Source organism: Dendrobates tinctorius, unplaced genomic scaffold (assembly GCF_039654945.1).
Source record: "Dendrobates tinctorius isolate UK_male_01 unplaced genomic scaffold, ASM3965494v1 ptg000136l, whole genome shotgun sequence".
Classification (NCBI taxonomy): Eukaryota; Metazoa; Chordata; class Amphibia; order Anura; family Dendrobatidae; genus Dendrobates; species Dendrobates tinctorius.
The window spans coordinates 8,008,241-8,031,547 of record NW_027361804.1 but is presented as its reverse complement, the minus strand read 5'-3'; the positions used below and the strand labels follow the sequence as shown (position 1 = coordinate 8,031,547).

General features: G+C 41.4%; 1 protein-coding gene across 2 annotated transcripts in view; it reads right to left on the bottom strand.

The window, feature by feature from the left end:
• Positions 1-641: 641 nt before the first annotated feature.
• SYT10 (synaptotagmin 10) overlaps positions 642-23,307 on the bottom strand; it is a 46,585-nt gene continuing 23,919 nt past the window's right edge. For both annotated transcript variants that reach the window (XM_073544282.1, XM_073544283.1), the window contains exons 4-7: positions 12,280-12,400; positions 3,756-3,927; positions 3,457-3,586; positions 642-1,206 (exon numbers count right to left, since the gene is read on the bottom strand). In XM_073544282.1, coding sequence (XP_073400383.1) covers positions 1,135-1,206; positions 3,457-3,586; positions 3,756-3,927; positions 12,280-12,400 — 495 coding nt within the window. In that variant the 3' untranslated portion in view covers positions 642-1,134. The remainder of the gene's footprint in view (positions 1,207-3,456; positions 3,587-3,755; positions 3,928-12,279; positions 12,401-23,307) is intronic.

Below are 23,307 nucleotides of genomic sequence, written 5' to 3'. Positions count from 1 at the left end.
AGCCAACATGGACTTACAGTTAATTAGAACCTGAACCATAGGAGCCAATTTGGACGTTCCGGTAATGTAATGATGGCAAAGTTCTGATTGGCTTCTGTAGACTCTCGCTATTTTTCGAGTTAGTAAATTAGAAGGAAGTCTTTCCTTTAAAAATAAATCGCTTATAAGACTCCTTTAATAAAGGGTACTTAGTGAGTCCATAAGGTACTTAGCACCAAAAATAAAGCCAAAATTGGCCTTAACAGATTGGCAAAATGCCCGACCGGTCTGTCAAGCTCTCATGCCAATTTTTCAATTTTTCATTTCCAATGGTTCTATTGTTGGACTCTTTAGGCATCATGGACATAAAACTCCTATAACAATGTCGCCCTAACCCCTAAGTGGCTCCTAAAAAGCCAATGAAAATTTTTTAGATATTTTTCAAAATTACAATCCTGAATTTCGTCTCTGGAGAAAAAAAAAAATTCAATTTTTAGAACCCCTGCTCCCCGGAAAAAAATCTCTTGGAAAAAACATCAAATACCATTTCTAGGTAAACATTTCCCCTCGGAGCCCAACTAAGATTGTGTGGAATGGAAATTTTCCCCAAAAAATGTGGGTAGAAATAATTTAGCGCTCGTTTTAAAAAAAAAAAAAAAAAATTTTTGAATTCTGCATAAAATTTGGAGAGACTTTACTTAAAGGCTGAACTTTCATTCGATGTGGTCAAAGTTTTACCGCTGGTTTGATGGTTAAGCCTGAACGGATGTAGGCGGAGTCATAAATGGGCGGAGCCTTACACCCAGAATGCACTGCTTTCTCTCATTCGGTTATAGATATCGATATATATATTAAAAACAAAAAAAAAACCAAGACATAGAAATATTACTCCTGAGTGCATTTGTGTTCAGTACAACACATTTCAGGGAGACCCACCACAAGGAATAACGAAAGTGCCCTCACAATTCTTGTGTCGGCGTCAGATCCGGTTCCCTTTTTTTCGGCGGGACAGTGAGTGCTCCTGCTGGAGACGATGAGTGTTGACACATTGCAAAATAAACTCACTTCTGATTGGCTGCTGTGCACCGCGCTCTTGGATGGGGCCACGTGTGTTTTAGGCAAGTGGTTGACGTGTAAGACCTCGTACCGGCGGTTCTATGGTGTCAACGGAGGCTTTGGAGAAGAACAGGATCCTTGACTGTCGAAACTGGTAGCTCTGCCCGGCATCTGGAAATACAGAATTTATTATTTATTTTTTATATATTGAGGTTTTGTTAAAAAAATGTAAAAACAAAAATCTATTTAAAATAGAATTTTTTTACCAAAAAGTCAGTCAGTTCTGGCTGCATCCAGATATATACAGTGATGAGCAAAAGGGTAACAATGTTTTGAACCTTTGCCTTTCAGGCTCCATATCTCACCATCCACTACAGCTTCAACCATGAGACTACCATGATTTTACAGACCATCACCTTGGCTTTCTCATACATAAATGTGACTTGCAGCTAATTAGCATATGATTAGTTATGCAGATTCTCGTCATGTCACTGTTTTGCTCCTAAAAATCTAAATTTTATTTTTATTATTATGTAAATCCACCTTTGGCTTTCAGGACTACCTGAATGCTTTTGGGGCTGCTCTTGAGTCTAGCATGGCTCAACCGAAATCTGATCCCAGGTCTCTTCTGAAAGTTCCCAAAGTTGGTCACTTGGGTCTGTATACAGCTTTTTTTTTTCAACTCTACCCACAAGTGTTGGATTGGGTTGCGGTCTGGGGACTGTGGGGGGACAATCCAAAACCTCTAATTCATGGTCATTGAACCATTTCTTGACCAATCTCGGGTCGTTGTCCAGGTGGAACACTATGTCGTCCTTTTCATACTCCTAGTACTCGAGTGTACGGAGTAACTCATCTTGTAGGACACTCACATAATAGCTCAGTATTGAGAACTCCATCGATCCTGGTCAAGTATCCAATGCCTTTGGCTATGAATCATCCTCATATCATCGGGCTTACTCCACCGAACTTCATATTTCCTTCAATTTCTCCATCCATTAGCCCATTTTTCCCTTGTTTCTTTCAGACCCATTTGGACCCATCATCGCCTAGCCTATTGACTTCTGTCTCAACGCTCCACCCGCTTCCAATCTTCTATCGTCCACTTTTCATACTTTTTTTGCAAACTCGTGCCGATGCTTTTTATGACGATATTGAAGTCCAGGCTCCTTCACCTTTTTCAGGCCACCATTCCAGACTTGTGTAACACGGTTCTTATATGGACGCCTGTGAACTCACTATTACGAAGCATACGAGCCTCCTCCACTGCTGCGTCTGTCACCCCAGAACTGATAGACCTTGGGATGAGCCGACTTGTTGACGCCGATATTTTGCCCAGACGTCCACCTCTTGGCTTCTGAATAGATGGATGGACTTCATCCAACCTGTCATGGGCGCTCATATGATGGAGTTTGGCAATTTTCTTGGCCAAGAGACCGCTAACGAAGAGCTGGACGATGACGCTTTCCCAAGGAAAGCAAAACCACTTCCTGACTGCGCCTTGATTCGAACCAATGACTTTTCGCTTGGGAATATGACTTAGCTGACAAAATAATAAAGAAAATGTACAATAAAAATAAAAAATCTATTGAAATTGAATTTTATTCCTCTGTCAGTTCTAGCTTCTTACATAATATCTAAAGAATAGTTTTAAAAACTTTTCATAATTATTTTTTTTTTTTAATTAAATCTTAATCCTTGAAACTTTGCCTTACAAAAAAAAAAATTGTAAAAATAAATAAAATTAAATTTAAATACAAATTTGTTCCCTGTATTAATCAGTTCTGGCCCTTCATACGAATAGATAAAAAAAAAAAAAAATGTTTATTAATTTATTTTAACTTAACATCCTTATATTTGAGGTTTAGCCAAGAAAAAAGTATTATTTTATATATCCCGACAGAGGAACAGAACTTTTTGATATATTAAGAACATTGTATATGTTTAGTTACTTTTTTTAATTTATTATAATATTATTTAAATGAAAAAAATATATTTTACATTTTTTTTTATATATATTCCAGCTGCAAAGACAAAAGTTCTAGATATAAGAAAAAATTAAGATTTACTTTTTTTTTTTTATTTCATTTTTGATAAATCCTTAAAAGTTATTATTTAAATCAATAAGAATTAGGATATGAATACATTTTATTTGGGGATTATTTTTTTTTACATTTATTTAAAATGTTCAATTTTAAAAGTTAAAGTTTTAATACCTGAGGGTCTACTTAATCTTTTAGTATTAGCAAATAATCAGCCAATCAGAACTCAGCTTTAATTTTTTTCAGGCCATTTTGGAACTATAGGAGCAATCTCAGGGGGTTCTACTTTTTTTTTTTTTCGCACCACGAATGCAAGAAAATGGAAAGCACAAATGGTTAAATGTGTCTCGGATGAAAAAGAAAGTTGACGTCTTGTTACCTCCACTAATGAGTGCCAGTGGGTGATCGGCTTTCTTGGGTACGCCAACATCTCGTTCCAGTGGTCTCTGCCGAGCCCCTCGGCGTCCACTCCGGTTCTGCACACCCCGATGACTTCATTGTGTCCCACCCTGTAAGGAAAAGTCAGATCTGTTTATCAGAAGAATTAAAATCCGCAACCAAAACCTTCATCCTCCCCGAGACGACTCCTCCGGGAGCCACGAGCAAAACGAAGGATTAGAGGGGATTTCTAGGAATAAAAGTGAAATATCTCTTAATTTCCAATGATAAAGCTAATACCGATCATAATCCATGACGGCGATAGACAAGCTGACTTGGTCCATGTTCTCTGGAGGAATGTCAAATATGATGGCCTCGTTGTAGACCGGATTCAGGGTGTTCTTTTTTGTGGTGGTTTTGCGTTTCTTCAATCTACGACCATCACACATCAGTGACACCTTCACATACGGATCTGGGAGGAGAGCGAGAAAGTGAGATAAATACTGACAAAGGATTATAGTAGTTATATTCTTGTACATAGGAGCAGTATTATAGTAGTTATATTCTTGTACATAGGGGGCAGTATTCTAGTAGTTATATTCTTGTACATAGGAGCAGTATTATAGTAGTTATTTTCTTGTACATAGGGGCAGTATTATAGTAGTTATATTCTTGTACATAGGGGGCAGTATTATAGTAGTTATTTTCTTGTACATAGGGGCAGTATTCTAGTAGTTATATTCTTGTACATAGGAGCAGTATTATAGTAGTTATTTTCTTGTACATAGGGGGCAGTATTCTAGTAGTTATATTCTTGTACATAGGGGGCAGTATTATAGTAGTTATTTTCTTGTACATAGGGGCAGTATTATAGTAGTTATATTCTTGTACATAGGAGCAGTATTATAGTAGTTATATTCTTGTATATAGGGGCAGTATTATAGTAGTTATATTCTTGTACATAGGGGGCAGTATTATAGTAGATATATTCTTGTACATAGGAGCAGTATTATAGTAGTTATATTCTTGTATATAGGGGGCAGTATTATAGTAGTTATATTCTTGTACATAGGAGCAGTATTATAGTAGTTATATTCTTGTACATAGGGGGCAGTATTCTAGTAGTTATATTCTTGTACATAGGAGCAGTATTATAGTAGTTATTTTCTTGTACATAGGGGCAGTATTATAGTAGTTATATTCTTGTACATAGGGGGCAGTATTATAGTAGTTATTTTCTTGTACATAGGGGCAGTATTCTAGTAGTTATATTCTTGTACATAGGAGCAGTATTATAGTAGTTATTTTCTTGTACATAGGGGGCAGTATTCTAGTAGTTATATTCTTGTACATAGGGGGCAGTATTATAGTAGTTATTTTCTTGTACATAGGGGCAGTATTATAGTAGTTATATTCTTGTACATAGGAGCAGTATTATAGTAGTTATATTCTTGTACATAGGAGCAGTATTATAGTATTTATATTCTTGTATATAGGGGGCAGTATTATAGTAGTTATATTCTTGTACATAGGGGCAGTATTATAGTAGTTATATTCTTGTACTTAGGGGGCAGTATTATAGTAGTTATTGTAATGTAAGATATGATTTTGCAGAACTTTCTAGAATCTCCCATTGCTACACACTGAGGAGACGAGCCTGTCATGTAGCTGCAACCCCCCCTCTTCCCCCACAACACACACCAGTGTCTTCCTGCGTGCAGCTCTGTGAAACCTGAAACCGTCCATTTCCTCTCGAAGCCCTCTCCTTCCCCCATACCTGCACGGCTAAGTGGAAAGGATGTCCCTTTGTCTGAAACCAAGAGGCCAATCTAGCTATAGGTGATATTAAAGAGACTGTATCGCAAACACCATACACCGTCGAGATATAATAATTATATCACTGTGTAGGCAATGAAGCCAGCTTTCTAAACCCCTAAGTTTCACGATTCTCGGACTTCCAGAAACTGAGATATGGATTGCTCCCAAATGGAGTGTCCTAAGTATGGCATGCTTGGAGTTGTTTCAATCTATTCAGTAAATTACAAACAATGGTACCCTACGGGTGGTTATACGAGCTTTTCTCGTCCCGATATAGTTAATATAAGTTTTTAGTAAAGTTTCAACTTAGAGAGAAGGGAGTGGAACCTCCCCATCCGGCCCCTTTTGCTGAGGTCACACAGCCTAGACCATAAGGGATGCGAGGGGACAATGAGCTGAGCTCAGCCGAAGTCCTCATGCCAGAGAGACGTGCCGATGAGTGGGGACGTTTGGTTAAGCGCCTCTCCCCCAGCCACATGGTCTGCCTAATACCAACTATGCACATGTGAGTGTTACTTTCTGTTCTTTCATCCACTTTATGTTATATTTGTTTTGTACATATTTAATGTCTCAACTTTATAGCAACTTTTATCTGTATAATCACTGCCCTTTTGGGAATAAATGATAAAAATCTATTAGTTTGCCTCCATGCTCTAAGAAACGAACTATGCGCATTTTTTAGATAATCGCTACCAATTTGGGGTTTGTCACGGACCCTCTTAATTAACTCTGTGATTAAGTAAAGCGTGGCTGGTGGCAGCGTGGTGTGTGCGGTGGGATAGGCTAGTTGGCAGTACAGACGGGTCTTACATGCTGAATGAGGGGTTGCGGCCACAGCATTGATAATTCCCTTACTGCAGTAGTCTAAGTGCCCGTATACAACAAGCAGCCCATCCAGCGACTACTTATCCTAGGTGCAGTTTGCTGACTGACCTGAGGGTAAGGGGGGGTGCTGGAGAGCTGCGAGTTCCAAAGTGGAACTGAGAAAGTGGGATATACATAAATCCCCGCAGTTCTTGGAAGGTTGTTAGCAGGGGTGGGGCATCCAAAATACCCCCCTGCAGTAAATTGTTAGAGCAAGATTAGCTTGCTGTATTTTTGTCACGTGGTGCCGGTGGTGGGATAACTAAGATAAGCCCCCACTGTGCCTGTGATAGCCGTGTGCCGGCAGTGCGTCGCGTCCCTCCGTCCGCTGACAAACCCGTGTCGGTGGTGGGATCGTGACATATTGGTGGCACAGGGTCCGCTGTCTGGCGCAATTTGGCGACAGCGGTCCGCTGTTCGTCACAGTTATATTCCTGTATATAGGGGCAGTATTATAGTAGTTATATTCTTGTATATAGGGGCAGTATTATAGTAGTTATATTCTTGTATATTGGGGCAGTATTATAGTAGTTATATTCTTGTACATAGGAGCAGTATTATAGTAGTTATATTCTTGTACATAGGAGCAGTATTATAGTAGTTATATTCTTGTACATAGGGAGCAGTATTATAGTATATTCTTGTATGTAGGGGCAGTATTATAGTAGTTATATTCTTGTATATAGGGACAGTATTATAGTAGTTATATTCTTGTACATAGGAGCAGTATTATAGTAGTTATATTCTTGCACATAGGGAACAGTATTATAGTAGTTATATTCTTGTACATAGGAGCAGTATTATAGTAGTTATCATAGAATCATAGAAATCATAGAATCATAGAAACGTAGAGTTGGAAGGGACCTCCTGGGCCATCTGGTCCAACCCCCTGCTCAAAGCAGGATTCGCTAAATCATCCCAGTCAGATGTCTGTCCAGCCTCTGTTTGAAGACTTCCATTGAAGGAGAACTCACCACTTCTCGTGGCAGCCTGTTCCACTCATTGATCACTCTAACTGTCAAAAAGTTTTTTCTAATATCTAATCTGTGTCTCCTCCCATTCAGTTTCATCCCATTGCTTCTAGTCTTTCCTTGTGCAAATGAGAATAAAGTTGATCCTTCTACAATGTGACAGCCCTTTAGATATTTGTAGACAGCTATTAAGTCTCCTCTCAGTCTTCTCTTTTGCAAACTAAACATTCCCAAATCCTGCAACCTTTCCTCATAAGACAGGGTTTGCAGACCGGTCACCATTCTGGTCGCTCTTTTCTGAACTTGCTCCAGTTTGTTGATGTCTTTTTTAAAATGTGGTGCCCAAAACTGGACACAATATTCCAGATGAGGTCTGACCAAAGAGGAGTAGAGGGAAATAATGACTTCACGTGATCTAGACTGTATGCTTCTGTTAATACATCCTAGAATTGCATTTGCCTTTTTTGCTGCTGCATCACACTGTTGACTCATATTCAGTCTGTGATCTATTAGTATACCCAAGTCTTTTTCACATGTGCTGTCACTTAGCCCTATTCCTCCCATTCTATATATGCTTTTTTCATTTTTATTGCCCAGATGTAGTACTTTGCATTTCTCCCTGTTAAAAACCATTCTGTTAGTTGCTGCCCACTTCTCCAGTTTATTTATATCTTTTTGAATCCTCTCTCTCTCTTCTCTAGTATTAGCTATCCCTCCTAGCTTTGTGTCATCAGCAAATTTAATCAGTTTACCCTCAATTCCTTCATCTAAATCGTTGAGAAAGATGTTGAACAATACAGGGCCCAGGACAGAGCCCTGTGGTACCCCACTTGAGACATTCTTCCAACTGGATGTGCAGCCATTTACGACCACTCTTTGGGTCCGATCACTAAGCCAGTTATGAACCCACCTAACAGTTGCCTTGTCCATTCCATACTTAGTCAGTTTTTCAATAAGGATTGTATGAGAGACTTTGTCAAATGCTTTGCTGAAGTCAAGATATACTATATCTACAGCATTTCCTTGATCCACCCAATCAGTGATTCCATCATAGAAGGAAATTAAGTTAGTCTGACATGACTTATTAGTTACAAACCCATGCTGACTCTGTTTAATCACTTATATTCCTGTACATAGGGGCAGTATTATAGTAGTTATATTCTTGTACATAGGGGGCAGTATTATAGTAGTTATATTCTTGTACATAGGGGCAGTATTATAGTAGTTATATTCTTGTACATAGGGGGCAGTATTATAGTAGTTATATTCTTGTACATAGGAGCAGTATTATAGTAGTTATATTCTTGTACATAGGGGCAGTATTATAGTAGTTATATTCTTGTACATAGGGGGCAGTATTATAGTAGTTATATTCTGTACACAGCGGCCACATCCGTTTTCTGATAACTGCATGGGAAACCATGGAAGTCCGCCATGTTTTTTCCTAGGACTGGAGAGTCCCAAGGATCACACCAATATTTACAGCATTTCCTATTAATACTAAAAAACAACGAAAAAACACCAAGAAAAAATGTCCAAATTTAATTTATTAGCAACACATATATGAATAAATAAATTGTATATATAAAATATATGTATGTATACATGTATAAGATAAAATATGTGGTAATGGGGTAAGGGGGTCAATGCCAAAGGGCACAACCGGGGACCAAAATTAGCAATAAAATTACATATAGAGACAAAAAATTCATAAATAAATGGGTTCACTGCATGAGAAATAGCTATATATACACTCACTGGCCACTTTATTAGGTACACCATGCTAGTAAGGGGTTGGACCCCCTTTTGCCTTCAGAACTGCCTCAATTCTTCGTGGCAGAGATTCAACAAGGTGCTGGAAGCATTCCTCAGAGATGTTGGACCATATTGACATGATGGCATCACACAGTTCGCGCAGATTTGTCGGCTGCACATCCCTGATGCGAATCTCCCGTTCCACCACATCCCAAAGATGCTCTATTGGATTGAGATCTGGTGACTGAGGAGGCCATTTGAGTACAGTAAACTCATTGTCATGTTCAAGAAACCAATCTGAGATGATTCGAGCTTTATGACATGGCGCATTATCCTGCTGAAAGTAGCCATCAGATGTTGGGTACATTGTGGTCATAAAGGGATGGACATGGTCAGCAACAATACTCAGGTAGGCTGTGGCGTTGCAACGATGCTCAATTGGTACCAAGGGGCCCAAAGAGTGCCCAGAAAAAATTCCCCACACCATGACACCACCACCACCAGCCTGAACCGTTGATACAAGGCAGGATGGATCCATGCTTTCATGTTGTTTACGCCAAATTCTGACCCTACCATCCGAATGTCGCAGCAGAAATCGAGACTCATCAGACCAGGCAACGTTTTTCCAATCTTCTACTGTCCAATTTCGATGAGCTTGTGCAAATTGTAGCCTCAGTTTCCTGTTCTTAGCTGAGAGGAGTGGTACCCAGTGTGGTCTTCTGCTGCTGTAGCCCATCTGCCTCAAAGTTCGACGCACTGTGCGTTCAGAGATGCTCTTCTGCCTACCTTGGTTGTAACGGGTGGCAATTTGAGTCACTGTTGCCTTTCTATCAGCTCGAACCAGTCTGCCCATTCTCCTCTGACCTCTGGCATCAACAAGGCATTTCCGGCCACAGAACTGCCGCTCACTGGATTTTTTTTCTTTTTCGGACCATTCTCTGTAAACCCTAGAGATGGTTGTGCGTGAAAATCCCAGTAGATCAGCAGTTTCTGAAATACTCAGACCAGCCCTTCTGGCACCAACAATCATGCCACGTTCAAAGGCACTCAAATCACCTTTCTTCCCCATACTGATGCTCGGTTTGAACTGCAGGAGATTGTCTTGACCATGTCTACATGCCTAAATGCACTGAGTTGCCGCCATGTGATTGGCTGATTAGAAATTAAGTCTTAACACACAGTTGGACAGGTGTACCTAATAAAGTGGCCAGTGAGTGTATAACAATATAAGTGACCGTGCAAAAGTGAATGTGCAGAGCAAATATAAAATACAAAAAAATATAAAATAAAAAATAAATAAAATATATATATTTTTGATATAATTGTGTGACAAAAAAGTATATTAAAGTATTAAGATTAGTGAATATATATAAAAAATATTTATATAAATATATATAAAAAAATATATATAAAAAAATATATAATATATGAAGTAATAAGATAGTGGTTCAAACAAAAAACAAACTCTGTAATATTGTGCTCATAATAAACAAAGTAACACGTAAATTTACCCAAAAATAAAAGGTGAGAAAAGAGAAATAATGAACACTGTATGCAGTACCTTTATGCTGCAAGGGTCCCCGGGATGTGCCAGCCCCGACGCGCGTTTCGGCGTACCTTCGTCAGGGGGTGAACGCGCGTCGGGGCTGGCACATCCCGGGGACCCTTGCAGCATAAAGGTACTGCATACAGTGTTCATTATTTCTCTTTTCTCACCTTTTATTTTTGGGTAAATTTGCGTGTTACTTTGTTTATTATGAGCACAATATTACAGAGTTTGTTTTTTGTTTGAACCACTATCTTATTACTTCATATATTATATTTTTTTTATATATATTTATATAAATATTTTTTATATATATTCACTAATCTTTACTTTAATATACTTTTTTGTCACACAATTATATCAAAAATATATATATTTTATTTATTATTTTTTATTTTATATTTTTTTGTATTTTATATTTGCTCTGCACATTCACTTTTGCACGGTCACTTATATTGTTATATATATATATATAGCTATTTCTCATGCAGTGAACCCATTTATTTATGAATTTTTTGTCTCTATATGTAATTTTATTATTGCTAATTTTGGTCCCCGGTTGTGCCCTTTGGCATTGACCCCCTTACCCCATTACCACATATTTTATCTTATACATGTATACATACATATATTTTATATATACAATTTATTTATTCATATATGTGTTGCTAATAAATTAAATTTGGACATTTTTTCTTGGTGTTTTTTCGTTGTTTTTTATCTTAATTACCGAGTGTCCTTTATTATTCCATGAGTGCTAAGCTTTTATCATTATAACATCTTTTATTGCACTTTTTCCTTGAGTTCATTTTAACTATTAATACTGCAGAAAGAAAGGAAGAGGAGGAAGCGACTGGTGGAAGAAGGAATCAAAGAAAAATAGAATAGAAAAGGAGATAAAAGGTAAAAGAAAAGAAAGGGGAAGATGACCAAACAAATCAGGAGAAGGGATTGAGCAAAAAAAAAAAAAAAAGAAAGATTAAAAAAGGACAAAAAATTGAAAAAATGGTAAATGAAGGAAAAAGGGGACAGAGGACTACGGGAAAGGAATGGCCACAAAGAGAGGAGGTAATGGGAGGGAATGATAAGGGAAGACAGTGGTGAAATAAAGGACAAAAGGAAATCTGGCTGGGGAATACGGGCAAGGAAAACGGAAGGAAGGAAGGCGCTAATGTAACAGGGAAGAGGAATGAAGGAAAGCAGGAAGGAAAGTATGGAAAAGGAAAGAAGGAAGACATAAAGGATAAGGAAGGAAGGAAAGAAGGAAACAAGGGAGGAAAGCGAATGAAGAAAAATGGGAATGAAACGGAAGAAGAATGAAAAGCAAAAAAAAAAAAAAAAAAAAAAAAAAAAAAAAAAGAGTAGAAGGAAGCAAGGAAGGAGGAAAGGTAGGAAAGGAAAGAAAGAAGGAAGATAGGAAGGAAGAAAACTTGGAATGAAACAGAGAAAGGGAATAAAGGAAAGTAAAAAAAAAAAAGAGCTTGGAAGGAAAGATGGATGAAAGAGTAATGAAGGAAGGAAAGATGATGGATGGAAAAGAAGGAAGCAAGGAAGGAGGAAGAGGAAGGAAGGAGGGAATGAAAATTGGAAAGGAAGAATGAAAAGGAAAAAAGAAAAAAGGATAAAAGGAAGGAAGGAAACAAAAACAGATGAACGGAGACTAGAAAGTGTAGGAAACATTGGGTGGGATGGAGCAAAGAAACACTGAAAAAAAAAAAAAAAGAAAGTAATAAAAATAAAGCCTGTGAATGGGCAGACTGTGAAAAGATGATAAAACTTTTCCCATTTCTTATTTTTAGAGCCGGATACCGTCATTGGTGCATAAATTATCCCCAGACATCGTCACCTTCCGTCTCTGGGGGGGACGTACCGGAGGAGCCTGTGATGTCCATCGCCTTCAGATTCCGACACTTAATCACCGTCAGCGTCATCCTGCCGGCAGTCGGGAGGTAACACAGGGAATACATGATCTCCCCGAGGTCCACACTTTCCTGGAAAAATCCCCAAAAAAACCACAATCACTGAGCAGCACATCACATCCATTAATGCCGGCGACTCCAATCAGGAGAGCTCAGGTGACAATGAAAATGGGAAAACTGGAACACACACGACCCCCGCAGAGCTTTATGGCTTTTACCAGAGACTTATAATAAATCTCGATAAATTGATGTAATTCCCAACGACATTAAGAGGAAATTATGCAGTATGCTAATCAGCGGGCTTCTCAGCCATCCAATCAGCTGACAGCAGCAATCAGCGGATCCATTAATCAGGGAGCGTCGCACCGCGGAGTCGGTGATTCCACTCTGATTACACGGTGATTTACTGTTGCCCAGGTCAGTGCACTGTGGGTATTATTCTGTCTATGTAGAAAGATATTTACATTGTTCAAGGGGAATTCAGAACGGTGACGGATTATTAGATCTGGGCAGGAAAAAAAACCAATCAGAAATGGACAAAAAGTATAAATCATTCAAACTGAAAAAGAACATGACATATGGTCGCCGCTTTAAAGGGTTGGTTTCTGGTGGGGGTCTTTGATGACAGGTGGGGTTTAGGGTCTTTTGACCTCCAACAATTAATCAAACCACAGAGATAAAGGGTCGATCTTATGCCCCACTGTGCGGACTCATGCCCTCTCCTCGGGGGTCTGAATGATCGTTGGGGGTCTTAGAAGTCAGACCCCTACAAATCAACACTTAAAAAAGAAAATTAAATTTCTCAAGGCACAGTAAGGGAAAGTGCTTAGATGTAATACAACAAGCAGCCACAAGGGTGACAGTAGCGCTGTTTCTGGATAAAGAGCAGAGCGCTATATTCTACTCCTCCAAACACAGAATAACTAATATCTAGAGCAGGCCGCTCGTCTGACCCAGGGATGACGGTCACAGCTATTTCTGTCACGCATCTCTTAAATAACCCAAAAAGGTAGAAATAGAGAAATCTCAGTTTTTCAATTTCTACATCTTCCTTCCGAAACTTCTAGCTTTATTTTCCCCCTGGCGGGATCTTGAAAAAAAATTAAAAAAAAGTCTCTAGGGACAAAAGTAGATTGCAGACTAATCCGAAAGTCATTGCCTTCTGTCAGAGCCGTCATCCAACTCCGCTAAGTGATGCTAATTAATAACCCCGCAATACAATGCAAAGTATCAGAGCTAAATATGGAACCTGCACAAGAGTCAAAAGAGAAACCTCTGCTGACAGCAGATCTCAGTCACCGCCAGCTGTCATCACTACATCACATCCTGCACCTAAGGAAATTATACCGCATCTCCTGACAATCCGGGGAATCAAATCTGTAGTGAGTCACAAAAAAGATGTCACCGCCACATAAGACTCACATCATTAGTATCTGGCCCCATGGGAAATAATTATATGTCCCCCCTATGTACAAGAATATAACTACTATAATACTGCCCCCATGTATAAGAATATAACTACTATAATACTGCCCCCTATATACAAGAATATAACTACTATAATACTACCCCTATATACAAGAATATAACTACTATAATACTGCCCCCTATGTACAAGAATATAACTACTATAATACTGCTCCCTATGTACAAGAATATAACTACTATAATACTGCCCCCTATGTACAGAAATATAACTACTATAATACTGCCCCTATATACAAGAATATAACTACTATAATACTGCTCCTATATACAAGAATATAACTACTATAATACTGCCCCTATGTACAAGAATATAACTACTATAATACTGCCACCTATGTACAGAAATATAACTACTATAATACTGCCCCCTATATACAAGAATATAACTACTATAATACTGCCCCCTATATACAAGAATATAACTACTATAATACTGCTCCTATGTACAAGAATATAACTACTATAATACTGCTCCTATATACAAGAATATAACTACTATAATACTGCTCCTATATACAAGAATATAACTACTATAATACTGCTCCTATGTACAAGAATATAACTACTATAATACTACCCCCTATGTACAAGAATATAACTACTATAATACTGCCTCCTATGTACAAGAATATAACTACTATAATACTGCTCACCTGTACAAGAATATAACTACTATAATACTGCTCCTATGTACAAGAATATAACTACTATAATACTGCTCTTATGTAAAAGAATATAACTACTATAATACTGCCCCCTATGTACAAGAATATAACTACTATAATACTGCTCACCTGTACAAGAATATAACTACTATAATACTGCTCTTATGTACAAGAATATAACTACTATAATACTGCCCCCTATATACAAGAATATAACTACTATAATACTGCCCCTATATACAAGAATATAACTACTATAATACTGCTCCTATGTACAAGAATATAACTACTATAATACTGCTCTTATGTACAAGAATATAACTACTATAATACTGCCCCCTATATACAAGAATATAACTACTATAATACTGCCCCTATATACAAGAATATAACTACTATAATACTGCTCCTATGTACAAGAATATAACTACTATAATACTGTCCCCTATGTACAAGAATATAACTACTATAATACTGCCCCTATATACAAGAATATAACTACTATAATACTGCCCCCTATGTGCAAGAATATAACTACTATAATACTGCCCCCTATGTACAAGAATATAACTACTATAATACTGCCCCTATGTACAAGAATATAACTACTATAATACTGGTTGAACAATAACAAGTTTACTGATCCTTTAAATACCTTCTGGAAACTTTGGAACGTTGTAGTTTACGACATTGAACTTTTCCAAGAAGACACTTCCCGCTCCTGACATTCTCCGCACTCCTCCCCCCGGGATCAGGACAATTACTACACTCCATAGTTGCACCTGTTACTTTGTTGCAGCGTCTCTGAATGCAGGATAATTTCTTCCGCTATAATGAGGATGTGTATGGCGGGTAAATGGCTCGTAGCCTCCGCCGGGTTCTGCTTACTTTGCGTTATGTAAGTCACATACAGCCATTATATTATCGGTGTATAACACCTGCACTGTACGGATGGAGAATAATTCATAGTGGGAGGTTTCCACCGAGAGCCTGAAGTGGCTGATAACAGAGAGCAATCCATTATATCTATGCTCCCCACAGTCGGCCTCTTTCTAGCCTCAAATGGTTAATAGTAAAGAGTAATAGACTGAGTCCGATTAATATCAGCTATTGCTCCCTGTGAGCAGCCACTTCTAGCTGATGACCGATTAATTTAACCAATTACTCTCTGTTATCAGCCATTCCAGGCAGGGGACAGACTGACTACATGTAGGACAGACGACTGCGTCTTTCTCCACTCTGAAATTGACTCGGCGCAGCCGCTCGGCAATATCTGCTCATCGCTCCCTGGATGCTTCATAGATTCAATATTCTGCTGGATCTCGATTGTTCTGTTCTGTGCCCAGAAGGGATCCTGGCTCTCTGCCCAGGCACCCGCGTCAATAAAAAAAAGCACATCTACTGAATGATCCCCAAAGTGCCGGTCAGAGGAAGAAGCGAGAGTGGAACCGTAAAGATTATTGGTTGGATTGGGGGCAGAGTCTCACCTAAAAATCTACCAGGCAAGATACATATTTCTGGCATTTTGTATCTGTAGCTTTATGCAGGAAAGTCCAACTTTACAATAAATTTTTCTTGTTGCAATGCTGTCACGGGGTCCTTCTCCGATACCACACAATCAACAGAGTGAGGGAAGTGTGAACAATCCCAAGACCTTTATTATAGGCAAAACTAAAAGGTCCATAAACAATCCACCACACTGAGGATACAATAGTCCAGAACACGAATGCAGTTCAGTAGCAGGATGAATGTCCAAGGAGATGAGAGTCCAATAATCCAGCAGACAGAGGATAAAATGGGTCCATATGCTTCCCCTTCTCTCTGACGTGCCGTCTTCACACGATCATCACCACACAGGGTCTGACTTAAACAGCTCCTGTCCTCCCCAGCCCCCTCCTTATGTCCAGGGGTAATCAGACAGGTTGGGATGGTTTTCAGGCCTCCCAGACCTGACAAAGGTGCCTTGGGGATTAAGGCACTACAGGGGGTTCATCAAGAGGCATAGATACAGTCAGGCTGCAGACAGTAAAGGGGGTTTTACACATAACGATATCGCTAGCGATATCGCTATAACGTCACCGATTTTGTGACGTTATAGCAATATCACTAGCGATATCGCTATGTGTGATACTTACCTCCGACCGGCTCCCCCGCTGTCCATCGCTGATCGCGCGAGAATGTCCGGCTCCATTTCTTGTCGGGCACTTCCTGCTGGCGCCGACGAGCGACGCGTGGATGCGGGCGGGAGGACGTCAGGATCGCTGTGTGTGAAAGGTGAGTATCGTGCGCTGCGTCATCGCTGTGAGGTCTGCCTGTGTGACAGCTCACTAGCGATCATTTAGCGATGCACCAGCGATCCTGACCGGGTCGGATCGCTGGTCGGTTCGCTGGTGCATCGCTAAATGTAAAGGGCCCTTAAGTGAGCTAATTCAATTATCAGACTTTTGGAAGGTAATTGAGACTCTAGACAATATGGGAATACACGGAATGATACAGGGCAACAAGAGAACACTATGGAAATCCGTAAAATATTAATATACCACAATGATACCCACATGACATATCACACCATCACAAATGCCATCTAGGGTAACATCGAGCACGTGGAAGAAGGTGCGACCAAAAACCAAAAAAAAGAACTTTTTGAAAACTAACACTGCACATCACCCTGAAAACACCATCCCCACTGTCACACATGGTGGAGCTGTTATAGGAGTATATTAACTTAGAGATTACACCATTATTCATTAATACTGCCATAAGAAGACATTTGGTACGCCACGCCTCATCATGTCATAAACCCCTTTAATTATGACCCATCAGGCTTGCCATAGGCGTCATGGAATCCAGTGTGGGGATTATGATTATAGTGAATGGAGTCTGGAGACAAGAGATTTTCCTTTAAATTCAAGGTACTTCTTTCCAAAACTCAAGATAACATTTTACTGCACACTTAAAAAGAGCAGCACCGGAGACTGGTGACAGCTGTCGTCTCCGCGCCTCCTGGAACATTCATCATTTCCTAAGAAGCTCGAAAATAGCGAAGTCTGGGCATAAATTATCAGCAAACACCGAGGGAAACATATGGACGACTTCTAATTCAATTTCTACATGTTGGTAAGGAAAGCGCAGGATTTCCTCCCGGAATTCATGGCTCCGTTCTCCGCGATGGACCGAATCCTCGGAGCCCAGAGAAATCCAAAACTTCTGCTCGACGTCACAATATTTCAGCCTTCCAAGAGGAAAGAACCAAGAACAAGAGAGAAGAACCTACGATGCCGTCGGCTCTCTGTAGAACGGGACATCGTGGCTTGGACTTGTTGTGCTGATAGATGGCTCCTGGGACACTTTGGAGAATTGGCCACTTCGTTGACTCCATGACTGATCCATAGACGTCTACACAGACCATCAGAAGGCGTCATCACAATGGTCTACGTGCTGGACATCCGGCTACAGGTGTCCCATGTCCACACGCCATAAAACTCGAGACGGCAATGGAGGCCAATCCTCCTCAGTGATGATTTCAGCTTCTGTCTTGGAAGCCATGATTGCCGGAGATTGGTCTGCAGACACATGAAGAGGCCTTCGTGATGAAATGTTACCTTGGTCCTACTCAAAGGATTATGGCATGGGAGTGGCATAATGTATGGTTGCAGGACCCCTTTTGAAGTGGTAGAATAAGCAGTGCGACCATATCTCCAGTGTCCCAAGAGTCGACTTAGAACATGACAACCTTCAGCCACATGTTCCTCATACTACTGTGAACAGGCTGCATGACCCAAGTGTTCCACCAAGGTTGCAGCATCTCTGGACTTGTCTTTCCTCAAGCACATCTGGGAAGTCAATGTTCGGTGATTACAGGAGCTGCCAGCAGTGCATCTTGATGATTTTCCCAAATACATTCAGCGGCAGAACCTTCCTCAGACAACCATCTTAGGAAATCTACAGGTTTTGTAAATTTTTCACTTTTCCCTAATTTGCAGATGAGTAACATCTCCATCCATAAATAGCATCATCCAGAATGATCTCCATCATTCCATTACTTATTAGTTTTGTTGTTGCAATTTCAAAGTTGAGGAGAGTATAATACACATATAATCCTCCGAAAAGTTATAAAAACACAAAAGCTGAGATTTCGATATTTAAAAACTAAAAAAATATTGTACAAAATTTTTCAAAAAAGACACAACGAAAAGAACTACACTAAAAACTGACATTTCACCCAAAAAATTCAAAACAGAGCAAGCACCCCGAAAATAATGACAAATTACATATATCTGATACCCTAAAAAAAAAAAAAAAAAAGGCCACATGTCTCCCTCCCAAATCCTGTGCTCGCTCAACACATTGTCTTCCTCTCTCTGGCACTTAGGACCCATCAGGTCGGACAGCGGAGGAGGGTAAAGTAGGTGGCCACCAAAGAGGATCAGAGTTACAATGGTGTTGGGAGGGGGGATGCAAATTGGGCAATTGCCCAGGGATGAAACTCCCGCAGGGGGCCCCAGAGATAACTGCAGAAACTACCATACATTATAGTGTTATCAGTGCTCTGTGTATGTAGCGTGGATCTGTGTCTGTCTGTGCTCTGTGTATGCAGCGTGGATCTGTGTCTGTCTGTGCTCTGTGTATGCAGCGTGGATCTGTGTATGTCTGTGCTCTGTGTATGCAGCGTGGATCTGTGTATGTCTGTGTATGTCTGTGCTCTGTGTATGCAGCGTGGATCTGTGTATGTCTGTGCTCTGTGTATGTAGCGTGGATCTGTGTATGTCTGTGCTCTGTGTATGCAGCGTGGATCTGTGTATGTCTGTGCTCTGTGTATGCAGCGTGGATCTGTGTATGTCTGTGCTCTGTGTATGCAGCGTGGATCTGTGTATGTCTGTGCTCTGTGTATGCAGCGTGGATCTGTGTATGTCTGTGCACTGTGTATGCAGCGTGGATCTGTGTATGTCTGTGCACTGTGTATGCAGCGTGGATCTGTGTATGTCTGTGCTCTGTGTATGCAGCGTGGATCTGTGTATGTCTGTGCTCTGTGTATGCAGCGTGGATCTGTGTATGTCTGTGCTCTGTGTATGCAGCGTGGATCTGTGTATGTCTGTGCACTGTGTATGCAGCGTGGATCTGTGTATGTCTGTGCTCTGTGTATGCAGCGTGGATCTGTCTGTCTGTGCACTGTGTATGCAGCGTGGATCTGTGTCTGTCTGTGCTCTGTGTATGCAGCGTGGATCTGTGTATGTCTGTGCTCTGTGTATGCAGCGTGGATCTGTGTATGTCTGTGCACTGTGTATGCAGCGTGGATCTGTGTATGTCTGTGCTCTGTGTATGCAGCGTGGATCTGTCTGTCTGTGCACTGTGTATGCAGCGTGGATCTGTGTATGTCTGTGCTCTGTGTATGCAGCGTGGATCTGTCTGTCTGTGCACTGTGTATGCAGCGTGGATCTGTGTATGTCTGTGCACTGTGTATGCAGCGTGGATCTGTGTCTGTCTGTGCTCTGTGTATGCAGCGTGGATCTGTGTCTGTCTGTGCTCTGTGTATGCAGCGTGGATCTGTGTCTGTCTGTGCTCTGTGTATGCAGCGTGGATCTGTGTCTGTCTGTGCACTGTGTATGCAGCGTGGATCTGTGTATGTCTGTGCACTGTGTATGCAGCGTGGATCTGTGTATGTCTGTGCTCTGTGGATGCAGCGTGGATCTGTGTATGTCTGTGCTCTGTGGATGCAGCGTGGATCTGTGTCTGTCTGTGCTCTGTGGATGCAGCGTGGATCTGTGTCTGTCTGTGCACTGTGGATGCAGCGTGGATCTGTGTCTGTCTGTGCTCTGTGTATGCAGCGTGGATCTGTGTCTGTCTGTGCTCTGTGTATGCAGCGTGGATCTGTGTCTGTCTGTGCTCTGTGTATGCAGCGTGGATCTGTGTCTGTCTGTGCTCTGTGTATGCAGCGTGGATCTGTGTCTGTCTGTGCTCTGTGTATGCAGCGTGGATCTGTGTCTGTCTGTGCTCTGTGTATGCAGCGTGGATCTGTGTCTGTCTGTGCTCTGTGTATGCAGCGTGGATCTGTGTCTGTCTGTGCTCTGTGTATGCAGCGTGGATCTGTGTCTGTCTGTGCTCTGTGTATGCAGCGTGGATCTGTGTCTGTCTGTGCTCTGTGTATGCAGCGTGGATCTGTGTCTGTCTGTGCTCTGTGTATGCAGCGTGGATCTGTGTCTGTCTGTGCTCTGTGTATGCAGCGTGGATCTGTGTCTGTCTGTGCTCTGTGTATGCAGCGTGGATCTGTGTCTGTCTGTGCTCTGTGTATGCAGCGTGGATCTGTGTCTGTCTGTGCATGTAGCGTGGATCTGTGTCTGTCTGTGCTCTGTGTATGTAGCGTGGATCTGTGTCTGTCTGTACATGTAGCGTGGATCTGTGTCTGTCTGTGCTCTGTGGATGCAGCGTGGATCTGTGTCTGTCTGTGCTCTGTGTATGCAGCGTGGATCTGTGTCTGTCTGTGCTCTGTGTATGCAGCGTGGATCTGTGTATGTCTGTGCTCTGTGTATGCAGCGTGGATCTGTGTCTGTCTGTGCTCTGTGGATGCAGCGTGGATCTGTGTATGTCTGTGCTCTGTGTATGCAGCGTGGATCTGTGTCTGTCTGTGCTCTGTGTATGCAGCGTGGATCTGTGTCTGTCTGTGCTCTGTGTATGTAGCGTGGATCTGTGTCTGTCTGTGCTCTGTGTATGTAGCGTGGATCTGTGTCTGTCTGTGCATGCAGCGTGGATCTGTGTCTGTCTGTGCTCTGTGTATGTAGCGTGGATCTGTGTATGTCTGTGCTCTGTGTATGCAGCGTGGATCTGTGTATGTCTGTGCTCTGTGTATGCAGCGTGGATCTGTGTCTGTCTGTGCTCTGTGTATGCAGCGTGGATCTGTGTCTGTCTGTGCTCTGTGTATGCAGCGTGGATCTGTGTCTGTCTGTGCTCTGTGTATGCAGCGTGGATCTGTGTCTGTCTGTGCTCTGTGTATGCAGCGTGGATCTGTGTCTGTCTGTGCTCTGTGTATGCAGCGTGGATCTGTGTCTGTCTGTGCTCTGTGTATGCAGCGTGGATCTGTGTCTGTCTGTGCTCTGTGTATGCAGCGTGGATCTGTGTCTGTCTGTGCTCTGTGTATGCAGCGTGGATCTGTGTCTGTCTGTGCTCTGTGTATGCAGCGTGGATCTGTGTCTGTCTGTGCTCTGTGTATGCAGCGTGGATCTGTGTCTGTCTGTGCTCTGTGTATGCAGCGTGGATCTGTGTCTGTCTGCTCTGTGTATGCAGCGTGGATCTGTGTATATCGTGTATGCAGCGTGGATCTGTGTATGTCTGTGCTCTGTGTATGCAGCGTGGATCTGTGTCTGTCTGTGCTCTGTGTATGCAGCGTGGATCTGTGTATGTCTGTGTGTTTGCTACATGTACTTTGTGAGAAATAAGCACTCTATTTGATATACTGGTGATTTTGCCTACAAAGAATGGAGAGGTCTGTAGTTTTTATCCTAAGTACACTTCACCTGTGAGACACAGAATAAAATCCAGAGAATCACATTGTAGGATTGTTACATAATTAATTTGCGCTTTATTGCATGAAATAAGTATTTGATCACCGACCAACCAGCCAGAATTCTGCTCTCACAGACCTGTTAGTTTTCTGTAAGAAGCCTCCTACTCTGCATTCATTGCCTGTATTAATTGCACCTATTTGACCTCGTATAATAGACACCTATTCACACACTCGATCACACTTCTACCTCCCCACCATGGCCAAAACCAAAGAGCTGTCTAAGGATACCAGGGACAAAATGGCAGACCTGCACAAGGCTGGGATGGGCTACATGACAATAGGAAAGCAGCTTGGTGAAAAGGCATCTGTTGGCGCAATTATTAGATGGAAGAAACACAAGATGACTGTCAATCTTTCTAAATCTGTGGCTCCATGCAAGATCTCACTTCGTGGGGTAAGGATGATTCTGAGAAATGTCAGGAATCAGCCCAGAGCTACACGGGAGGGCCTGGTCAGTGATATGAAGAGGGCAGGGACCACAGTCTCACACATTACCATTAGCAACACACTACGTCGTCTTGGATTAAAATCCTGCAGGGCACGCAAGGTCCCCCTGCTCATGCCAGCACAAGTCCAGGCCCATGTGAAGTTCGCCAATGACCATCTAGATGATCCAGAGGAGGAATGTCAGAAGGTTGTGTAGTCAGATGAGAGTGAAATAGAACTTTTTGGTATCAACTCCACTCGCCGTGTTTGGAGGAAGAATAAGGATGAGTACAACCCCAAGAACACTGTCCTAACTGTGAAGCATGGTGGGGGAAACATCATACTTTGGGGGTGCTTTTCTGCAAAGGGGACAGGACAACTGCATCATAATGAAGGGAGGATGGATGGGGTCATGTATCGCGAGATTTTGGCCAACAACCTCCTTCCCTCAGTAAGAGCATTGAAGATGGGTCGAGGCTGGGTCTTCCAGCATGACAATAACCTGAAAACACACAGCCAGGACAACTAAGGTGTGGCTCCGTAAGAAGTATTTTAAGGTCCTCCAGTGGCCTAGCCAGTCTCCAGTCCGGAACCCAATAGAAAATCTTTGGAGTAAGCTGAAACTCAATATTGCCCAGCAACATCCCCGAAACCTGAAAGTTCTGGAGACGATCTGTATGGAGGAGGGGGCCAATATCTCTTCTGCAGTGTGTGCAAACCTGGTCAAGAACCACAGGAAACGTCTGACCTCTGTAACTGCAAACAAAGGCTTCTGCACCAAATATTAAGTTCTGTTTTTCTATTGTATCAAATACTTATTTCATGAAACAAAATGCCAATTA